Genomic DNA, 20922 nt, shown 5'->3' on the forward strand with positions numbered 1-20922 from the left:
CACACACACACACACAGGTACACGTACACACACCATACACACACCACACACAAACACACAGGTACACGTACACACACCATACACACACGCACCACACACAAACACACAGGTGCACGTACACACACCATACACACACCACACACACACAGGTACACGTACACACACCATACACACATACATGCAGCTATACACAGGTATACACCCGCAGATATGCATACACACAAGTATACAAATACACACCACACATAGATGCACACACATAGACATATGCCACACAAACACACCACACACAAATACATACACCACACACACTGATACATAAATATGCATACATATGTATACACAGACATCCCCACATACCACATGCTCCACTACATACATAGACACACACATGCTACACATATACAAACACAGATACACCACACACAGATACACACATAAACACACACCATATATGCATGCAAACATACAGGCACACGTAGACACACACAGACACCCCCCAAACCATATGCGCACATCATGAATGGACGCACACATACCGCAAACAGATGCACACATACCCCCCCCCCCACACACACACAGATTCCTGGGGACATTACAAAAGCCTACAGGCCCCACTAGCCGACTTTAGACCATGCATTTTAAAATCCTGACACACGGAAGTACCGATTCTGAACAGGACGAACCCACCGGCCCATTAGGGGAAGCCCTGGCAGCAAATGAAAAAAAGCATCCTCTAGAAAGCTACTATTTAGTGCTCAAGAGTAAAGAACTGGGGAGATGCTGAGAAAAAAATTCATAGCAAGACATTAAGGAATGGATATCTCATTAATTTTAAAAGAGAAGATTGAATGGACAAGTGTCTAATGTGTTGACTGTAGAAAAACAAGCCAATTAAAATAGCTGTTTGTTCACGGCCATGCTTTAACTGGGTGATATTTTTCTTTTCATGAATCTCTTCCACTTAAATTCTCTCCGTCTTGGGAGGTCCGCCTTATTTCCAAGGCAAGCAAATCCTGCTCAGATCCTGGTCCATTGAGGTCTGTCCGAGGAGTCTTTCCTCGCCTCTGTTGAGATTTCCTGCCATGAACACAGTAGTGTGAGGTAGACGGTCTCGGGAGTTGGGATTGGCTTGACCAAGCATCTTGTTCTCTTTTTTCTTTCAAGGTTGAATAATGAAGGAAGCAAGAAGAGGGGGAAGACAGGTGATGGATGGAGGTGCATTGGGCAGCTTGTGCCCCTAAATTCAGATCGATGCCCTGAGGGACAGCGTGCTGCTGTGTAAGTCTGCCCACCTGGATACTGCCGGCTGCAGGGAGCTCTCTGGCATCCCCCAGAACACATCTGGTGTCTAGAAAGTGTGCTTTACCAGGAGCTTTTGGTACGAGAGGAGCCATTGCTATGGGTGTGACCTTACACCTCTGGATTCATCAGGAAATGGAAAGGTCATGTCCTGTGCAGCTGGCGAGGCTGACTTGCCTACTCCTAAGAGGATCACTTTTTTTCTGGCACAATCCACTTGATAAGGACTCTAGCAAAACCATTTTCTTGATAGTGATGGGCCCTTCATTTCCTAACCTGTTCACTACCCTTGGAGGCTGAGGTTTTCACTCGACTCCTGTTTCAGGGAAGGAAAAAACTAAAGCAGCTGTTCACAGGCAGGGGCATGTTCACCTCGCTGTGTTTCAGCGGGCTTGGATGACAGAAATTTATGATGTCATTTGACATGAGCTGTGGAGAACAAACAGTATGAGACATTGGCTCTATTTTTATGAATGAGGATGAGTTGTTTACGAACAAAATACATTTTTCACTCATTGTTCCACGATTTGATGATAGTCATGGAAAACTGAATTATTCAAAGACCTCAAAGATTTGCAGATGTTTAAAGTCTTATGACTCACGGCTTTGGTAAAATAATGCTTAACTAATAAGGAAAAATAGCTCCTGGAAACATCCCCAGCTGAGCCGCGTGGGGGCTGTGAGCATCTCTTAGCTGTGGGATGCCCCATAAGGGGGTGGTGGCAGCAACAGGCTGTGAGGTGGGGGTTCAGGCAAACGCCGGACGTGTGCAGCCATCCGTGGAGATGTGACGGGCACCACAGTGCAGTGGCCTTAAAAAGCACTCTCTAATGAAACATGAAATTATGTACCTTTCTGTGGGGTCCAGCCCTACAGGGCCTGTGGATTTTTTAACGTCCTGAGGGGCCAGAGGAATGTTAAAGAAACAGTCTTTAAGATCAATGATGATAAGTGGCCAATACTCAGGAATCATAGCAGGGGATGGCAAGCCGGGTTGCCATAGGTTGAAGGACAGCATGTACTGCCCTGAGATCAGTAAGTATTTTCCACTTACCAGATTTCTTTTGGATAACAAAAACAGGTGAATTCCAAGGGGAAAAAGATTGCTCTATGTGTCCCAATTTTAATTGTACAAGGACCAAAATATGGAGTGCCTCCAGCTTATTTTTAGGGAGTGGCCACTGATCTACCCAAACTGGTTTCTGAGTTTTCCAAGTTAAGGGGATGGGATCTGGAGGCTTGATAGTGACTGCTTCTAGAAAGAATAACCAAGTCCTGTTGAATCCGATTTATGAGTAGGTATAATAGGCTCAGTAGTACCTTGTGCTGATTTTTCCAAACCTGTACCTTGAACAAATCCCTTTTTTTTTTTTTCCATAATGTCTTTACTTTGTTGTCTGTAATTACCCTGTGGAAAAGAAATCTGTGTCCCCCATTGTTGTAAAAGATCTATTCCCCAAAGATTAACTGGAATAGGTGTAATGAGGGGGTGAATAGTACCAGTCTGTCCCCCTTGGCCCATACAGTGTAAAATAGTGGAACTTTCATAAACCTCTGAAGCCTGACCAACACCAACTAATGCTGTGGATGCGTATTCTTTGGGCCAGTGTCTAGGCCATTGATGTAAGGCTCTAATGGAGATATCAGCACCTGTGTCAATCATTCCTTCAAACTTCCTTCCTTGAATATACATAGAGCACACAGTACGAGTATCAGAAATCTTGCTGGCCCAATAGGCTGTTTTGCCCTGAAAGTCTGTGCTTCTGAAACCTTCGGTTCTGTTACAAGAACTAGATCCTAGTGGAATGTAATGGAGTATAAGAAGTTGAGGATTGCGGTCTCCTGCTGCTGCATACCAAGGTACCGCAGAGCTAATGACAATATGAATTTCACCTGAATAATCAGAGTCGATTACACCAGTATGTACTTGAACACCTTTTAAATTTAGGCTTGAGTGACCAAGAAGCAAGCCGACAGTGCCAGGTGGCAAAGGGTCAGACACACCTGTGGGAACAGCAATAGGTGGCTCTCCGGGTAAGAGAGAAATATCTCAAGTGCAGCAGAGATCTACAGCGGCTGAGCCTGTGGTGGCAGGGGACAAGCATTGTACTGAGATTTGTCTTGGGGCGGAGTCATTAGATCCTGTGGTACAAATGGCTGAAGTGGGAATTGGGGGGCGGGGCAGGTTGAATGGCTGGGAAAGTGCTCATCTGGCCGGCCGCCAAAGGCTGTGAGTTGAGGAATGTCCCATTGTTTGGAGGGGCCTGGGGCCGGCCCCTCTTTCCATTTCCCTGGTTGTTGAATGGCTTTAAAGGGGTTACGATCAATGTCAAATTTTGAGTGACCCAATGATTTCCCTTACGGCATGGTGGGCACAGAGTGGAGGGCAAAGTTTGTTGCTGTATAGGGTTTTGTTGTTGGCATTGAAAAGAACGGCGGCCTGAAAGCCGAAGACAATTTTTCTACAATGCCCTGATTGGTTGCATTGAAAGCGTTTGCCAGAGAATCATCCAGGCATTCTAATAGTGGCCATGGCTTGTGCCATGACCATTGCTGGATGTAGAGTTACTCCACGCCTTCACAGGCTTTAATGTAGGAGGAAACTACATCACCTCCTGGTGGAATTTTGCCTTTCATGGGGCAAATAGCTGCCTGACAGTCTGCATTTGTTTGTTCGTAAGCTGTAAGTTCTACAACAAGTCATTGGTCATGGCTATCAGGGATTGCTTTCTCTGTCACATCTTGAAGATGGGCAATAAATTCTGAATAGGGTTCATGTTGTCCCCATGTAACGGCCGTAAAAGATGGACACATTTTGCCGTCATTCTAAATCTTATCCCAAGCATCTAGGCAACATTTTCGTAATTGTTCAATAATCTCATCATTTAGTATAGTTTGGTTTCGAATTCCAGCCCGTTGTCCCATTCCCAGTAACTGGTCAGCTGTAACAATAACAGGAGGATTAGAGCCCTGATTAAGATGAATGCGTTCCTGGACAGCATCAACCCACCAAGTCCTGAATTGTAAATATTGGGATTTAGATAAGACTGACTTTGCTAGAATTTTCCAGTCACAGGGCACCAGACATTTACCTTCTGCTAGGGCCTTTAATATGGAACAGACAAAAGGGGAGTTGGTGCCGTACTGCCTCACTCATTCTTTGAAATCTTTGAGGAAGTTAAAAGAAAAACTTTCCCAAGCAGCAGGGCATAGCTGAACCTGGCCTGGGTGAATAGGATCTGGGTGGACTGCTGTCTGGACTGTAGGTATACATGGAGCTGGCTGCGCCACGGCAGCAGGCAGTTGTGGGGGCTGATTATTCACCTGAGGAGCCTGATTCTCAGGCTGAGGGACCTGATTCTCAGGCTGTACATCTGGAGAAGCCACGGGATCAGTCGCCTGCTGAGCAGGGTCAGCTGGCTGTGGCTGATTTTGTGCCGCAGGGGTGGCAGGTATAGGAGGTTGTAAAATTCCAGGAAATTGCCAGGCCTCAGGAGCCCCATATTCTCTTACCTGAGTGATGGCTCTCATAAGAGGAGTGTCATCTTGAGGGATGTATGTAACTTGTTGCTTATGAGCAGCAGTGGTGGTGGTGGCAACTGCATGAGTGACCGGACCAGAAGGAGAAAGAAGTTAGGGTTTTGAACAGAGGAAGAATCGAGAACCTGTAAGCCAGGTTGAGGCGAGATGACCTGCTGGGCAGGTCTTTCAGGGGCCTGAGGTCCAGGCTGCTGCAGTAACTACGGGACAGGCTTCAAGGGAGCCTGATGTGCTGAAGGAGAAACAGAAGTGAGAGATGGATAACCGGGCTGCGGAGGGATAGGTTTGAAGGCCTCATTGCCAGGTCAAATAGATAGAAAGTTGACGGCCCTGCAGTAGGGCCGAGCAGAGACAGAGTTGAGAGCCTCGTTACCAGGCTGAACAGATGGAAGGTTGAGGACCCTGCAGCAGGGCTGAACAGGGACAGAGCTGAGAGCCTCATTACCGGGCTGAACAGATGGAAGGTTGAGGGCCCTGCAGCAGGGCTGAGCCGAGGCAGAGTTGAGAGCCTCATTACTGGGCTGCATAGAAACGTAGTTTAGAGCCTCTTTTTCAGGCAGTGTAGCCTCATTTTCAGGCCATGCAGATGGAAGGTAGGGCTGAGGAAAGACAGGAGGGTCCAGTTGCAATGGCTGTTGATAATATACTTTGGTTGGATTTTGCTGGTTTGGGGAAATGAGATCATTTAAATCATGTAAAAGTTCATCATAAAGCGGTAACGGGGGCGCGGTAGGCTGTGGTATAGGCGGCGGGGCCAAAGGAATGTCAGAATGGAGGTCCGTCTGTAAAACGACGGCCTCAATCTGTGCAGTATCCTCAGGAGAAAGAGAACTGAGGACTTCCTCAGCCTCCTCAGAGGAGAGGGAAGAGGGCTCAGTCTCCAGGTTGTTCTCCTGAGTCTGCAAGGAATCCAGAACAGAGCGAACCAAAGCCCAGATTGACCAAATGGTGGGAAGAATAATACGTCCCCCTTTACGAGCAATTTTGAATTGTCGACCGATCTCATCCCACTCTTTGAGTTCTAAGGTTCCCTCAGTAGGAAACCAAGGACAAAGGAGATCTATGACCTCAAACAATTCAGTTAACTTAGCAGCAGAGACTTTTACATCTCCTTCTTTAAGGAGAGTTTTTATAAAGTTTAAATAAGCCAAGTACTTAGTACTGGCCTGTCCCATGGTTGCCTGGGATACTCTGAGTGCCCAAGCTTACCACCAAGCTTACTGACCGCAATTCTCAGGAATCTGTCATTGACGTCCTCCCCTGAGTTCCATGCTCGAAGCGCGCCATCACACAATGAAAGAGAAATCCTCACTGGACGCCAGGTATAGGGTCCAGCCTTACAGGGCCTGTGGGTTTTCTCTTTGTGTGCAGAGACGAGAGATGGTAGAAATAAAGACATAAGACAAAGAGATAGAAGAAAAAACAGCTGGGGCCGGGGGGATCACTACTGCCAAGACATTGAGACTGGTAGTGGCCCCGAATGCCTGGCTACTTATTGTATACAAGGCAAAGGGGCAGGGCAACGAGTCTGAGTCATCTCCAATGATTGATAAGGTCACGCAAGTCACGTGTCCACCATACAGGGGCCCTTTCCCTTTATGGCAGCCAAGACGGAGACAGAGAGGACAGCATACGTCACGCGTCATCATTTCTTCTAAGCACTTATCAGAAAGATCGAAGACTTTAATACTTTCAGTAATTCTGCTACCGCTATCTAGAAGACGGAGCCAGGTGTACAGAACGGAACATGAAAGTGGACCAGGAGTGTGACCGCTGAAGCACAGCATCACTGGGATGATTCCTTTCCCGCTCTGCTAAGTGACGGGTGCCTTCCCAGGCACTGGCATTACCACTAGACCAAGGAGCCCTCTAGCTGCCCTTATCCGGGTGTGACAGAGGGGCTCACACTCTTGCCTTCTGGTCACTTCTCATCGTGCCCCTTCAGCTCCTAACTCCATATGACCTGGTTTTTCCTAGGTTATAATTCCAGAATAGGGATTATTATAATAACAGAACAAAGAGCAATTCTACAAACTAATGATTAATATTAATAATCACATCTATATTCTATTTCTAGTACAACTATTCTTATTCTTATTATTTTCTTCATTACACTGGAACAGCTTGTGCCTTCAGTCTTTTGCCTCGGTACCTGGGTGACTTGCTGTCCACACCCTTCTATAGCAAAATGTTGCCATCATTTCTTCTCTTTCTTTGGAGGAAAGATTGATTCTATATGTCCCGGAGAAAGAGAGAGAGAGAGAGTGTGTGTGTGTGTATCTGAGAGAGAATGAAAGACCATGTGATATCTAAAAGATAATTCAAAAACCAAAACTTCCCTTTTTCAAAGTACTCCCTTCCTCCCTGAAATGAGAACATATTTATCGACCCGTTCTAAAGTCTCCTCCTCATCTCTGAAGGACAAGCCCCAGGGTCTTAAACCGCCTCTCTGCTGCAGCTTAGGCTAGTGGTGAAGCCATCTCACACTGCAGGGCAGTGATACATCATCACAAGAGTCTTCCCCACCCTGGGGTTGAAGCCAGAGGCCAGTGCTTATTTCCTGAGCCGTCCCAGACCCACGCTGTCTGCTGCCCACAGCATTCCTTCCAGCAGTTGGCCACTGGCATGATCAGCACAGGCCACGGCATCTGCTGACATTTTTAGAATAAGGCCACTGTGCTGGCACTTGCGTGTGTTAGCGCAGCCACCCTCAGCTGAAATTGTGGTGCTCGGGGGTTCAATTTACAGGACGTGCCCACGGGCAGAGCTGGAGCCCACTGGTCTGTTGTGTGCTGTGTTCTCTGACTTCAGGGGGCTTCACCATCCCACTGTATTTGGAGCAGCCCCCTGTAGGCCACTGGGTTATTGGGCAGTCTGTCCTTCCCATCTCCCAGCTGACCCAGGGAGCCCTGGCCCAGCCAAATTCATTGTTTCCTCCAAGCCTAACTTGGCTTGGCAAGAGCAGAGGGGACCCAGGGGAGGCTAGGATGGAAGATTGTGAGGGAGAGACCCTTACTGCCTGACCCCAGAGAGGGTGGTGGTGACGATGGATATACACACGAGGGTGTGTCCACTGAGGGGTGTCCACTTGCAGGACCACTGCTCACGTGGATTTTTAAGGTGGTTTAATTTTGAGTAAGGGTTCAGTATGCTGTGCAGGTGGTGTGCGTTTTTGTCGGTGTGTCTGCCTTGGCGTGGTGGGTGTGTATGCGCATAAGCGTTGGTCGTAGTGTGCAGGTGAAGGTGTATGTGGTATCGTGGTGTCCGCTCTACATACTGCTCTACTGGCGTACTACGTGTGGTGCTCATCGTATAGTTCTGTGTACTTTCGTGTGCTGTGCATCGCATGTGTGCTGCTTCTGCATATGCTCGTATACTGCTGTGCCTGTGGGTACAGGAGTGTCATGCTAACATGTATGTACATGTGTGCCACATGTGATGTGTGTATGGTGCCATTTGTGCATGTGCTTATGTGTATGGATGCATGTGTGCACATAAAATGGCTGTACCCATGCCATTGTACTGTACTGTATATACCAGCGCATGTGTGCATATGTACACGTGTGCATGCCTTTTGTTCATGCGTGCATGCATGTGTGCAGGTATATGTATATGTGTGCATGTCTGTGCATGTGTGTAACCTCCTTAGAATAGGCAGAGATTGGGGCTTTGTCTACCCCAGTTTCCTTTAGGCTGTCTTCACAGAGAAAGGAATAGCTCAAAACCCACAACCTTGCTTTGCCCTGATGGGGGATTTCTGGGTTTCCTCAGTCTGTCTTTTATTAGGCAGGCCATGGGCTGTCAGGCCCTTGCTGGGTAGATGCTCTGCTCATGAATAAAAGATAGAGGCAGGGCAGGACAGGGCCCCTCCCTGATGGGCCTCCCCCTGCTGTGTGGTGGAATCTCACAGACAACTTTGAGTGGCCTGTGCACATCTACTTTTTCTTTTTTTCTTTCTTTCTTTCTTTTTTTTTTTTTTTGAGATAGGATCTTGCTCTGTCACCCGACTGGAGTGCAGTGGTGCCATCACAGCTCATTTCAGCCTCGACCTCCCAGGCTCAAGCTATCCTTCTGCCCCAGCCTCCCAAGTAGCTGGGACTACAGGTGCATACCACCACACCTGGCTAATGTTTTGATTTCTGCAGAGACAAAGTCTTACTATGTTGTCCAGGCTGGTCTCAAACTCCTGGGCTCAAGAGATCCTCCTGCCTGGGCCTCCCAAAGTGTTGGGATTATAGGCGTGAGCCACTGCACCTGACCCACACATTCACTTTTTTAGGACATGGCAGGGACTTAATGTTTTAGAAAACATTTAGCTACCCCTTTGACAATGCTGCTTGACACTATTTGACAGTGTGACTTACCATATCCTGATAACTTCCATGAAAATCATCACAAAGCTAAATTTAAGTTTTTATTAAAAATCACAGTTTTAAAAAATGTCCAGTGACACAATGTAGCTCTTCTGAAATGAATGGAAAACATGACACACTGCTAACCAGTGGAGGGAGCTCTTTGCAGGGCTGGGAGGCCTGACAATGCAGCTGTTGCCTCTGCAAGTGGAAATCCAGGCCAACTTGCAGTCATTGGACTGATGTCCAAGGGCAATCACCATCCAGCAACTACAGGCAGGGCTGGGTGATAGGGAGTATGGGAGAAGGACATGCTCAGATGAAAACATGCATGCAACGATTTTCACCACTGAACGCACTGTTTTCTGTGACAGAAACACTCAGCCCTGCTGAGGGACAAGATATTCACGGCCCCAGCAGCCAATGTGATGCCGCTAGGCCAGTCTGTCCATGATGCTCCTTTGTTCCCTGCTAAAGAAGGACCATAAGGTGAAAGTCACCTTACCTTATGGAGTGAGCCCAGACCCCAGGGAAAAGCTTGGGTAGAACAATCCAAGGGGCAGCCTGGGTATGAGAATCCAGCCCAAGCTAGCTGCTCTAGAAGCTCTAGAAGCCTGGAGGCCTTTCCCAGCTTCCCAAATGTAGCCCTTTTCACATGACCCATCCTTCAATTCAGTTGCCTTTCTCTATTTGCCCTTCTTAGTGGCTGCAGGGGAAAGGATAATTATTCCTGACCACAGGACACATTTTCACTAGAAAAGACTTCCTCGTGCTGGCCACAGTGGGAATTCTGTACACAGGTGCCTGCTTCACCAAGCGGACAGGCTCAGGAGATTGTCCAGGGACAAGGAGACCCGGCTGGACCTCTGCAGTGAGGTGAGGCCCCTGCCCACCTCTTACCCCATCACATTCTGGATGTTTGGCATCCCACGGCTCCTGGGAGGGAGAAGTGCTGAGAAAGAGGCCAAAAATCACACAGAAAGAAGACAGAAAACTGCACACACATCCTACATAGGTTCTACCATATTCCTACGAGCATGGGGCCTGTGTTAAAGACTCCCTCTGGAAGTTACAGAAGGAAGCCACCAGGAGTTCAGCCTCACAGCCTCTTTCTCAGATGCGGTCACCACTTTACCAAACCTGGCACATCCAACCACTCCTTTCATAAGTCAAGGATTAGTTAAGACCAGAAAATAATTCTCTGGTCTTGTATCTTCACCTCAAACTCACATTCCAAAAGGCCTATTTGTGGTGAGGCTCAGGGTCTTTGGCTTGTGATGAATTAACACTTCCTTTGGAAACTCTTTAGGTGGCTTTGATCCCTGTACTGTCCCCCATTACAGACACAGAAAGCAACAGGGGATTCTGGCAGCACCCTCTCTGTGGAGGAGAGGAAGGTGTGGACCACGTTCAGGGGAAGGCAGCCCGAAGCTGTCCTCAGTGAGACGCTGGGGGATGGGCTTCTTGCCCCTGCTCTGCAGCCTCCATGCAGGGCTTTATTTACCAGTCACCAGGTCTTCAAGACAGTCTGCAGGGGAGAGAATTTCGGGGGGAAAGTAAGCCAAGCCAATTCATTCAAATGGTCCCCTTTTATCACAAACATGTAAGTCTTCCATCTCATAACAGAGACAGTAAAACAGGATCCAGGCTTTTTTTTTTTTTTCCTTTCCTTAACTGGCTACATGCTTAGAAACTGCACTGGTCAAACTTGATTTTCTTTTAAAGCCTCAAAACATTTTATTGTCATGAAAGCTTTCCAGTGACCAGGGATCAGTCTCATGGGCTGTCAGAGCCATGCCGTAGGAGGGGCCAAATTCCTCTGCCTTTGCCTTCCCTTCAGGAGTCACATGCTAAGGCATCCTTGGGCATTCGGAAAAGGCCGCTTGGGGTGCGAGTGCTCTAGGCCACTCTGCAATGCCCCTGGGCGCAATGAGTAACAAATGCACTCCAGGACCCAGAGAAGGGGAAAGACACGAAAGGGATTTGGAAACAGATCGTACAAATAACCTGTATGAAAATCACACAGACAAGAAAACAAATAAATCCATCTAGCCCCTGGGATCCTGCCATCCGTCTTTTCTCCCAGCACTGCCTTTGCTTTGTGGAGGGTGAGTCCTGGGACAGGCTTTGGGTGACACGTCACGGGCGTGTTCCATCCAAGGCTGGCTCTCCCAGCTGGCAGAGGGAGGTGGCTGACAATCAATTCCTCTGGATACATTTTCCTGTGATTGCTTCTGTGATCAAAGACAGCCACCAACAGGTACGGGAGCGGTTAGTTCACCACGTCATAGTAGTAATTGCGCAGTCGCAGTTCCACTGCCGCGAATCCGGGCCTGTTCTCCACACTGGAACGGGAAGAGATGCATTCTTGTTTGTCAATGTGCTTGTGAAAAAATGCTGATCACAAGCGGGGCCTCTGCAGGCTGAGTACCAGTAGTGCTGCTCCCTGGTGGCTGACTCTAGGGCCTGCAGCTCACAGTGTGGTCCGTGAGCTACCTGCCCCAGGGTGACCAGAAGGCTGTCAGAAAGTGTCGGCCTATTATAGACCTAAATAATCCATATCTGTATTTTAACAAGACTTCCAGGTGATTCATGTCCACCTTAAAGTAGGAAACTTTCTGCATTAGAACTGGGAGTGTTTTAGCCCCAGGTTCAGATATGTGGCACACAATACGCTTCTGTGCCACAGGCAACACAAAGAGGCTGTCTCTCTGTGATTTTAGCAAAACAGGTGTCTGAAAATATTTGGCAAATGTACTGCGGATATAGTCAACATCTGACTCATAATCTTGTTAAGAGAAGAAATACGAACATAGCTTTAATTCTCCCTTTCCACACTCTAATCGATGGCTCTGGATTTTCTGAAAATGAGCTGTTGATACGGGTTCTTATGAAAACTAAAAACATGTCATGGCAGAAGCAAAGACCTGGGGCTTGTCTATGATCCACCTTAATATAGCCAGTCCTTACTGCCACTGCTGGCCAGGGAGGCACTGGTGTTAGTGAACTACGGGCAAAAGCGTTAACAATTTGCAGTCTCTAAACAAACATTTACAGACACTTCTGTTTACTCTCACACAGACATCCTTTACAGATCAGTTGGAAGCAAGTACTAAAACCCGGATAATCGATCCTCACTTAGAAGTTATTTTCCTTATTTTGCAAGATTTCTGGATATATTACAAGTGGGTGAAGTTGAAATACAATAAGTGAAAAAGTGAAATAGAATGTGAGGTTAAATTGTATGAAACCGTCCACGTTCAGCCATTTTGACCTATGGCAATGGCAATTTCATATTGTTCAATGTCGACACAAGAGAACGACCATAGAACATGCATCAGGACCAAGATTCACTCATCATTTCAAGAGCAGAGTGGCTTCTACAAATCAAAATGGGTAGCTTTGTCAAATGGCATCAAAATACATGGTTTCACTTATAGCTTTCAATAGCGAGCAGAATGATAAAACTGCTGGAATTGATCAGTGTGGTCAGCCATCTGTGGCCATGTCTGGGGACACGGGCCTCCCACGGTGTCACTCAGAGGGACCTTGTCTCTGGCCACCAAGTGTGTTCCAGGAGGGGATATGGTGGCCACGCCTCTGGTACAGGAGCATGCGTCCACCCAGAGGGACAGCCTCTGTCTTGCTCCTAAACTTCTACAGTCAAAGAGAACATACTTTAGCATCTTTGCCAAACAGGGGCTCTGCTCCAACTGCGGGGATCCAAATGGTACAAAGAGCACCTCTGGATCTTGCTCTGGGTGTTCAGCTGCCCAGCAGCCAAGCACCAAACAAATAAAGGGAAACAGGAATGCAGACTCGTCCTCAGGAAAGACACCTGCTCAGGTCTCCTAGGAAATCTCTCCTGTACATCCATGGGAGGTGCTGCCTCCAGGAAGCTGGGACACAGCTGTGCTTCAGCAGCAGGAGGGTGATGCAGTGCCCTTGCGTGCCCAGCTTCCTGCCCTGCCCTGGCCTGCCACTCTGCTTTCAGGCCAGAGTGCAGTTTCTGCTCTGCCCCTCGTGCCCAGTGACGCCCCTCCTCTCCCCTCATCCCTATACCCAACCTTGCTTCTTAGCCTGCACGTCTCAGCTGCAAGCCCTAAAGGTGGCCCATTTGGAGCCCCTGCTGGATGTGTGACCCTTTCCTCCCCATGATTTTCTGTTCTCTTTTAAAGTTTCCAGTGTGTGATTTTATATAAAGAGATACACGGTCTTCATCCTGGGTTCCTGGCACAGATCTCCTAAAACCCGTGGAATTTCCTGATTGTTGGGCTGAAAGCAGCATCTTTTGTTATTCATAATAAACCCCCTTCAACCATACCCGGGTTTGTGCTGAGACTACTTCTCTCCCTCCCTCCCTCTTTCTCTCCCTTCATCTACCTCCCTCCCGCTCTCTCTGTCTGTCTCTATATATCACCTTGGAGAGGGTGGCTGTTTACAACTGAGGAAAAAATGAAAAAACAAAGCAAAACAAAGCAAAACTAAACAAAACAGAGAATACACTAGGACCACCTGTAGTCCCTTCATTGAATCCACCACATTCTAGAAGCTCCAATATGCTTCTGTGCTACAGGCAACTCTGAGAAACTACCTCGACACGAGAGGGCTTTAAAAATCCCATACACACACGTGATGTCCTCCAGGCCCCTGTGCCCTCCTTGCTTTGATTTCTCACTGGAGTCATCCCTTTCCTAAGACACACCATAGGACACACTTATTTTTAGCTTATTATTTATTGCCTGTCTGCTTCAGTCCCAACCATAAGGTCTGATAAGGACAGGGTCTGAGGCTTCTGTGAGGCTTGCATCTGGGGCGGCAGCCTGCACAGCATGAGCTCCGGCAGTGGCCACCGACCCTGTGAAAGGCCCAGGGCTCTCAGAGGATGTGCCGCTCAGAGGAAAGCTGGCTGAGGTACTGTGCAGGGAGCCAGGGCAGATCTCACCAAGGTCCTGGGAATTCATGCTGTATCTTGGGCTTACTGATCTTTAAACAGGAATTGGAGCTGCATCTAGAGCCTCCCTGCCTCTCAGAGACACCGGACAGCCCAGGAATCTTCTCCATTCGGCAGAGACCCCCACTGGAGGGCTGGGACTATTAGGAGACTGTTTTTCAGGATCGAGCGCACCAACTTCTCTCCATTTGCAAGGGCTTTCCCCACGGGTGTCTTCAATCACCCCAAGCATGACTTGGCTCCGGAAAACACTACAGTGGAAGGCTTCCTGACTGATTCCTGCTTTTCTAAGGGCCAGTGTTTCCTTCTTGGCTTTCATGCTGCCTTCTTGAGTGACCTGCATGGGGCAGGGCTCTGATGTGTTTCCTCTTTGGAAAGCCAGAGGGGGAAGGAGTGAAGCATGGGCCATCCCAAAATATGCCAGATTGGGGTATTGATTATTTTGAGTTGAAAATATTGGATAACTTGTAGTTTCGGAAAGGACGCGCTGACCTGTCTCTTTGTGTCTGCAGCAAGCCATAAAGATTCCTCGGGGAAGGAGACCCTCCCTGTAGCAGGATGAGAAAATGGCCCTCATCATCAGAGACTGGGCACCGGAGCTGCAGTGGGCCTGAGTAAACATATTTAACAAAGTATCCCTTATCTTCCACTGGTTTTACACCATCCTCATATCTCCTAGTGCCTTCTCTAGAAAATTTACTCCTAGCCAGATTTGTCCTGTCATTTCTTCTTAAATGTATGGTTCTTTGTCTAAAAAGTATAAAAGCATCTCGCTTTGGCCACTTCTTTAGACTTCACTGTCTTGTGAGTCTCCCCATAAACATGTAAAACTAATAAAATTGGTATGCTTTTCTTTTAGTAATCTGCCTGGTATTAATTTGGTTTCTAGGTCCAGCTGTAGAGCCCACTAGGACTAAAAAGGGGTTGGAGATAATCTCTGGCTCTCTCACAATGGTGAGTGAGGGATGCTGTCTGCCTTCTCAGGGCTTTGTCATTGAGGCTGGGAAGTCCCTTTGAATTCCCTCCAGGACCACACCCTGGAACTGATGACAAGGGCTGCGGTGAGGACCCCTGCACCTTCTGGAGGGCCTCGAGCAATAGCCCCGGTTACCAGGACCAGCCCTTGGCGCTTCTGAGTTCTCCTTGTGGCCCTGCTCCAAGGAATGTTTTTCCTTTTTTTCGTTCAACTGCACCTCATTGAATTTCTTACGTTCAAAGTGATACGGAGCTAGAAAGAAATTATCTAGGCATATACAGTGGGTGACAGAGTCCTCTGTAAGGTTTCCTTGTAATAAAAAGCAGCCCGTAAATCATGTCTTTTCTAACAAAAGCAGCCTGAAAATCAAGCTGCAAGCATAGATAAGCAAGCTAAAAGCTCGCATAGGTAAATGCTGGAAGCTGTGTCGACAGAAAAGGGACACCTGGAGGCCAGGGATATTCAACAAGGAGGTTCCCTCTTCCACTTTCCTTGTTGCCAAGTGTGCAGTAAAAAAGCAGGCAAAGGCCGGGCGCAGTGGCTCACACCTGTAATCCCAGCCCTTTGGGAGGCCGAGGTGGGCACATCACGAGGTCAGGAGATCCAGACCATCCTGGAGCCGAGATTGCGCCACTGCACTCCAGCCTGGGTGACAGAGCGAGACTCCGTCTCAGAAAAAAAAAAAAAAAAAAAAGCAGGCAACATGGCGCCAGCCAAGTAGAGACCTCATCTGCATAATAAAAGATTAGGGTGGGGCGACCAGTTTCCTTCCCTGTTATGTAAATGACCCACCTGGTCCAAACAATCTTTGGGCCCTATGTAAATCAGACTCAAATTCGTCTATAAAACCCTGTGTATTTCCACAGGAACCTGAAGAACCACTTGGCAGCCCTTATCTGTCTGCAGGAGAGACAGCTTTTCTCTTTTCTCTTGCCTATTAAACCTCTGCTCTTAAACTCACTTCTTGGGTGTCTGCATCTTCGATTTGCTTGGCGTGAGGCAATGAACTCAGGTATTAACACAGACAAATACAGCTGCTTCAAAAGTTTCTGAACATCTCCCCACCTCCCCAAACCCTGTTTGAGGTCACTACTAGGAACACTGTAACCTTCAGAAATATCGCTTTGTTAGGAAATAAATCAAAGTCTGATAAAGAGCTGTGATTTCTAATCTGGGGCATGGGCCATCGTCATGATTTCCCTTTGACTGGGGCCTGTGCCCGGGAGCTGATTCCTCCAAGCCTGCAGAACTCACGGAAATGCACCACTGCAGAGCGGACTGGGGTGGGAACCAAAAGGGGAAAGACACTGCCTGCCTGGGAACCTCACTCAGGTTGCATCTGAAATCTCCAGGCGGGAAAATACAAACATAAGAGAAAGAATGCTCTCTTAAGGAGACTGTTTACTGCTTTACTTCGCTGTAATTCTGATGAATATCCAGTGAGCATCACGTAGACTGCTTTCCCTCCCCAGTCTCCCCCTGGTGGACCATTCTGGAAATAACAGTGCCCACTGTTAGTGTGTCCATGGAGGACAGAGGTGGGCCCAGCAGCCCCCATCCTGATTCCTTGAGTCACAAGAATGCACCCCGGCCCAAAGGGTATTCAGCGGCCTCACCGCAGCCACCTGGGAGCCAAGTGGGAGGTGGTGCCCCTGGCTGCAGCACCTAGCCCTCTCCCCACCCACTTTTCACTCCTCACTGTAAAACACACACCACAAAGAATCGACAGAAATAAATAGATCAGCACCAACGTTAAATGCAAAAACTCCCCACTGCGAGTTCATTTTTAATTCCGAGTTTTTGCATTTGTATCACAATGATTTAAACTCTACCCTCCTCACCCTCCTACAGGAAGGGAAGCCATGCAAAGGGAGCTGCAGGCAGGACCAAAGAACACTAGCAATAAAGGGTCATAGGCTGCCACGTGCCCAAGGGCTGCCCTCCCCATGGTCCAGTGCTGCCAGTGCCTACCTGCCAATGGTTCTGACAATTCTGGTTTGGGCACTGGGAGAATTAAGCCAAGACTTAGGAACAAACATCCTCCTAAATCCATGAATAACGCTTCCCTCTTGCTGACACTTAGCTCTCCCTGTAGCACTAACACTTGGGGTTGGAGAAGATGCCCCAGGGCCCAGGCCAGGCCTCTCTCCAGAGCCACAGCAGCAGCAGGGTCAGGGAAGCATCTACCCACAGTTTGCCTGCTGCCTTTGTGGCTGCCCCCTGGGTGGTTTCTAGATGGAGAATGAGATTATTTCTCCGTCACTCACAACTGTGGTAGAGTGATACTCCCAGGGTGGGGAGGGGAGGTCTCGGAACCCCAGGTGGCATCTGCAGCATTTGAAATAGCCCTCATTGTAATCCCAGCACTTTGGGAGGCCGAGACGGGTGGATCACAAGGTCAGGAGATCGAGACCATCCTGGCTAACACGGTGAAACCCCATCTCTACTAAAAAATAGAAAAAACTAGCTGGGCGAGGTGGCGGGTGCCTGTAGTCCCAGCTACTCGGGAGGCTGAATGGCGTGAACCCGGGAGGCGGAGCTTGCAGTGAGCCGAGATCCGGCCACTGCACTCCAGCCTGGGCGACAGAGCGAGACTCCACCTCAAAAAAAAAAAAAAAAAAAAAAAAAAAAAAAAAAAAGAAATAGTCCTCATCTTTCAGAGGCTCTGGCAATGTCAGCTGTATCTGAGGGCAAAGCTGATTCCACAAAGCATCAAATCCATGGCCAGGATTTGTGATGTCCTCCTGATCACAAACCACGTCAATTCTAAGCTGCACGGGCTCTGTGTGCACAGTCCAGTACCAGGGAGCTGCAGATGGCAGCTTGGGGTCACTGTGCTCAGCACGCACAAGCAGGCTGCTGAGCCTGGCAAAGCTGTACTCCTAGTTTTCAGTGACAATGCATTTTCCTTCCCTGCTCAGCTGCCCTGAGCATCACCTGAGAATAATGCCAGGTGTACTTTACAAGCATAACAGCACCTGGGATCCACTAAGCGAGATGTATGAGGGCAGTCAGGGTGGACTGAGGCCACCACTTCAAGGACGAGGTAGATTCTAGGGAAGTGCAACCTTCGCCACTCCATCTGTGAGCTGGCCAGAGTCCGAGGTCACCCTCACTGCTCATGGTCATCAGGGAGTCAGGAAAGTATAACATCCCCTACCGAGTACTGCTACCATCCTCTATATGCCAGAAGCAGCATCCAGCCCCGGACTCTTACAAACACCTTTTTAGCTTGACTGCCCTTGCCCCATATCTCCACCATTATCGATGTTTAAATTTGGACACTTGGGTTAGAGTCTCTGTCTAAACTTGCTCCTTAGGCTCTACCACATGTAAGTGCATGGGCCAGAAAGCAAGGCCTCTTAAAGCAGGACCAGCCCCCACCATTGTTTGTTTAGAAAGGGGGCACATTCCTGATTCATGAAAAGGTGAACTTTATGCTTTTTTCAGACGCCCAGCCATTTCACCTGTCTCCAGAGCATTTAAATACGTCGCAGACAGTGTTAGGTACTCACTCGTACGTCCAGCACAGGTTCATGAGATCGTACATCTCTCTTGGACACCCTGCAGGGCACCCCATCCGCTCTCCTTTCTCTAACATAGCGGTGACTTCACTTCCTTTCATCCCCTACAACATGCAAGATATGCATAAGCTTTTTGTTTTAAAAAGGTGTTAGCCAAACAAAACAAAACAGTCACTCCAAGACATGGAGGAGTACACATTGTATGATTTTAATTATATGAAGTATAAAAACAGGAGCACTTAATCTGTGATGCTGGAGTCAGATGGGTCATCCGCAGGGAAGGCTGTGTGTGCAGAGGAAACAGGCCTCTGGGGTTCTGTTCTTCATCTGGGGGCTGGTTTCATGGGTATGTTTCATTTGTGGAAAAACCACTGTGCCACATGCTAAGAGTTGTGCCCTTTTTGGTATATATGTTTTAATTAAAAGATCTAAAAAATGTAAGATACTGTAAAGAGTCATGATTTCTATTTCAACTCTAATGAATAATGAGCTGGGTTATATTTTGTGTATATTTACATGCATTGACACACAATGGGGAAAACACACTCTTCAGTGAGCATCACATATTTCGTTCTCAGTTTGGAATAGACTGAGGGCACATTAACTGCTTACTGGTAAAAGATAATGGGAGACTCAGAGAGGTGCTCAGATTTTAGGATTTTCAGGTTCCTGTAAAGACACTCTGGTGCTTATCTGTTCTAATGGCCCCACAGTGAGAAAATGAAACAGGAGTGGCTCACTCGATACGGCTTCTGACCATAGGAGAATGCTTCCCACATCAACACTCCAAAGCTCCAGACATCGCTTTTGCTGGAGAACTTGTAGTAGTTGATGCATTCTGGAGCGTACCACTTGACAGGCCACTTTCCATGGGTCTGGGCCTAAAAGCAAAGCAGAGGGAGAAATTCCATTAAGAAAAAAATTGTGGGCTGGGTGCAGTGGTTCATGCCAGTAATCCCAGCACTTTGGGAGGCTGAGGAGAGCAGATCACTTGAGATCAGGAGCTCAAGACCAGCCTGGCCAACATGGCGAAACCCCGTCTCTACTAAAAATACAAACATTAGCCAGGTGTGGTGGTGGGTGCCTATAATCCCAGCTACTTGGGAGGCTGAGGCAAGAGAATTGCTTGAACCCAGAAGGCGGAGGTTACAGTGATCTGAGATCACACCACTGCACTGCAGCCTGGGTGACAGAACGAGAGACTCCATCTCAAAAAAAAAAAAAAAAAAAAAAAAAAAAAAAAAAGAAAGAAAGAAAAGCATAAAATTGTGTACACTCATGTTCATAGCAGCATTATTCCCAATAGTCAAAACATGAAAGTAACCCAAGTGTCCTTCAGCAGATGAGTGGATAAACAAAACACCCTCTATATAGACAAGGGAATAGTATTCAGCCTTCAAAAGGAAGGGAATTCACTACAATATGCATGAGCCTGGAGGACATTATGCTGAGCAAAATTGAGACAGGAGAATAGGGCCTGGAGGCAGGGAACCTAAGCACTTCCTAGAACTAAATCAAATGGAAATACTTCAGATATGACAGGAAATATCCTCTTCATTTACATAGGCTGTACACCAGTAAATCACTTTGTAACTTCACTTTAGTCTCTTCATTGACATAGAGTGTACCCCAAGTAACCAGTGAACACCTCTAGAGGGTATTTAAACCCCAGAAAACTCTGTAACTGAGCTCTAGAACCCCTATGCTCAGGCCCGCTCCCACTCTGTGGAGTGTACTTTTGTTTTCAATAAATCTCTGCTTTTGTGGCTTCATTGTTTCCTTGCTGTGTTTGTGCATTTTGTCCAGTTCTTTGTACAAGATGTCAAGAAGGTGGACACCCTCTACCATAACAAAATAAGGCAGTCACCAAAGGACAAATACTGTATGGTTCTGGTGAGGTACCAAGAGTAGCTAAACTCATACAGACAGAAAGTACAATGCTGGTTGCCAGGTTCTAGTAGGGAGGGGAGAATGGGGAGTCGGTGTTTGATGGGGACAGAGTTTCCGTTTTGCAAGATGAAAAGAGTTCTGGATATTGGTTGTACAACAACATGAATGTACCTAACACTGCTAAACTGTACACATAAAAAAAATGATTAAGCTGGTAAATTTCATGTTACATGTATTTTATCACAACTTTAACAAAGAATAAAATCCTGAGCCACAAAATACTGTGTGTGTATGTGTGTGTGTGTGTGTCTGTATGTTTAGTCTGAATTTTAAAGATACTATTAAATCTTAAAAGCTTTAAAATTATTTAAAATTTTAAATATA

The 20922-nt window shown here is 47.5% G+C and overlaps 1 protein-coding gene across 1 annotated transcript in view; it reads right to left on the minus strand.

Annotated features, from left to right (window-relative positions):
• Positions 1-9244: 9244 nt before the first annotated feature.
• The window catches only part of LOC108516810 (tyrosine-protein kinase SYK-like), a gene marked incomplete at its 5' end in the record, with an annotated part of 24702 nt that continues 13024 nt past the window's right edge, over positions 9245-20922 (minus strand). The window contains 3 exons of the mRNA XM_017854450.1: positions 9245-11539; positions 18640-18752; positions 19389-19529. Of these exons, the coding sequence (XP_017709939.1) occupies positions 11467-11539; positions 18640-18752; positions 19389-19529 (327 nt within the window). The remainder of the gene's footprint in view (positions 11540-18639; positions 18753-19388; positions 19530-20922) is intronic.

Source organism: Rhinopithecus bieti, unplaced genomic scaffold, assembly GCF_001698545.2.
Source record: "Rhinopithecus bieti isolate Rb0 unplaced genomic scaffold, ASM169854v2 scaffold_38761, whole genome shotgun sequence".
NCBI lineage: Eukaryota > Metazoa > Chordata > Mammalia > Primates > Cercopithecidae > Rhinopithecus > Rhinopithecus bieti.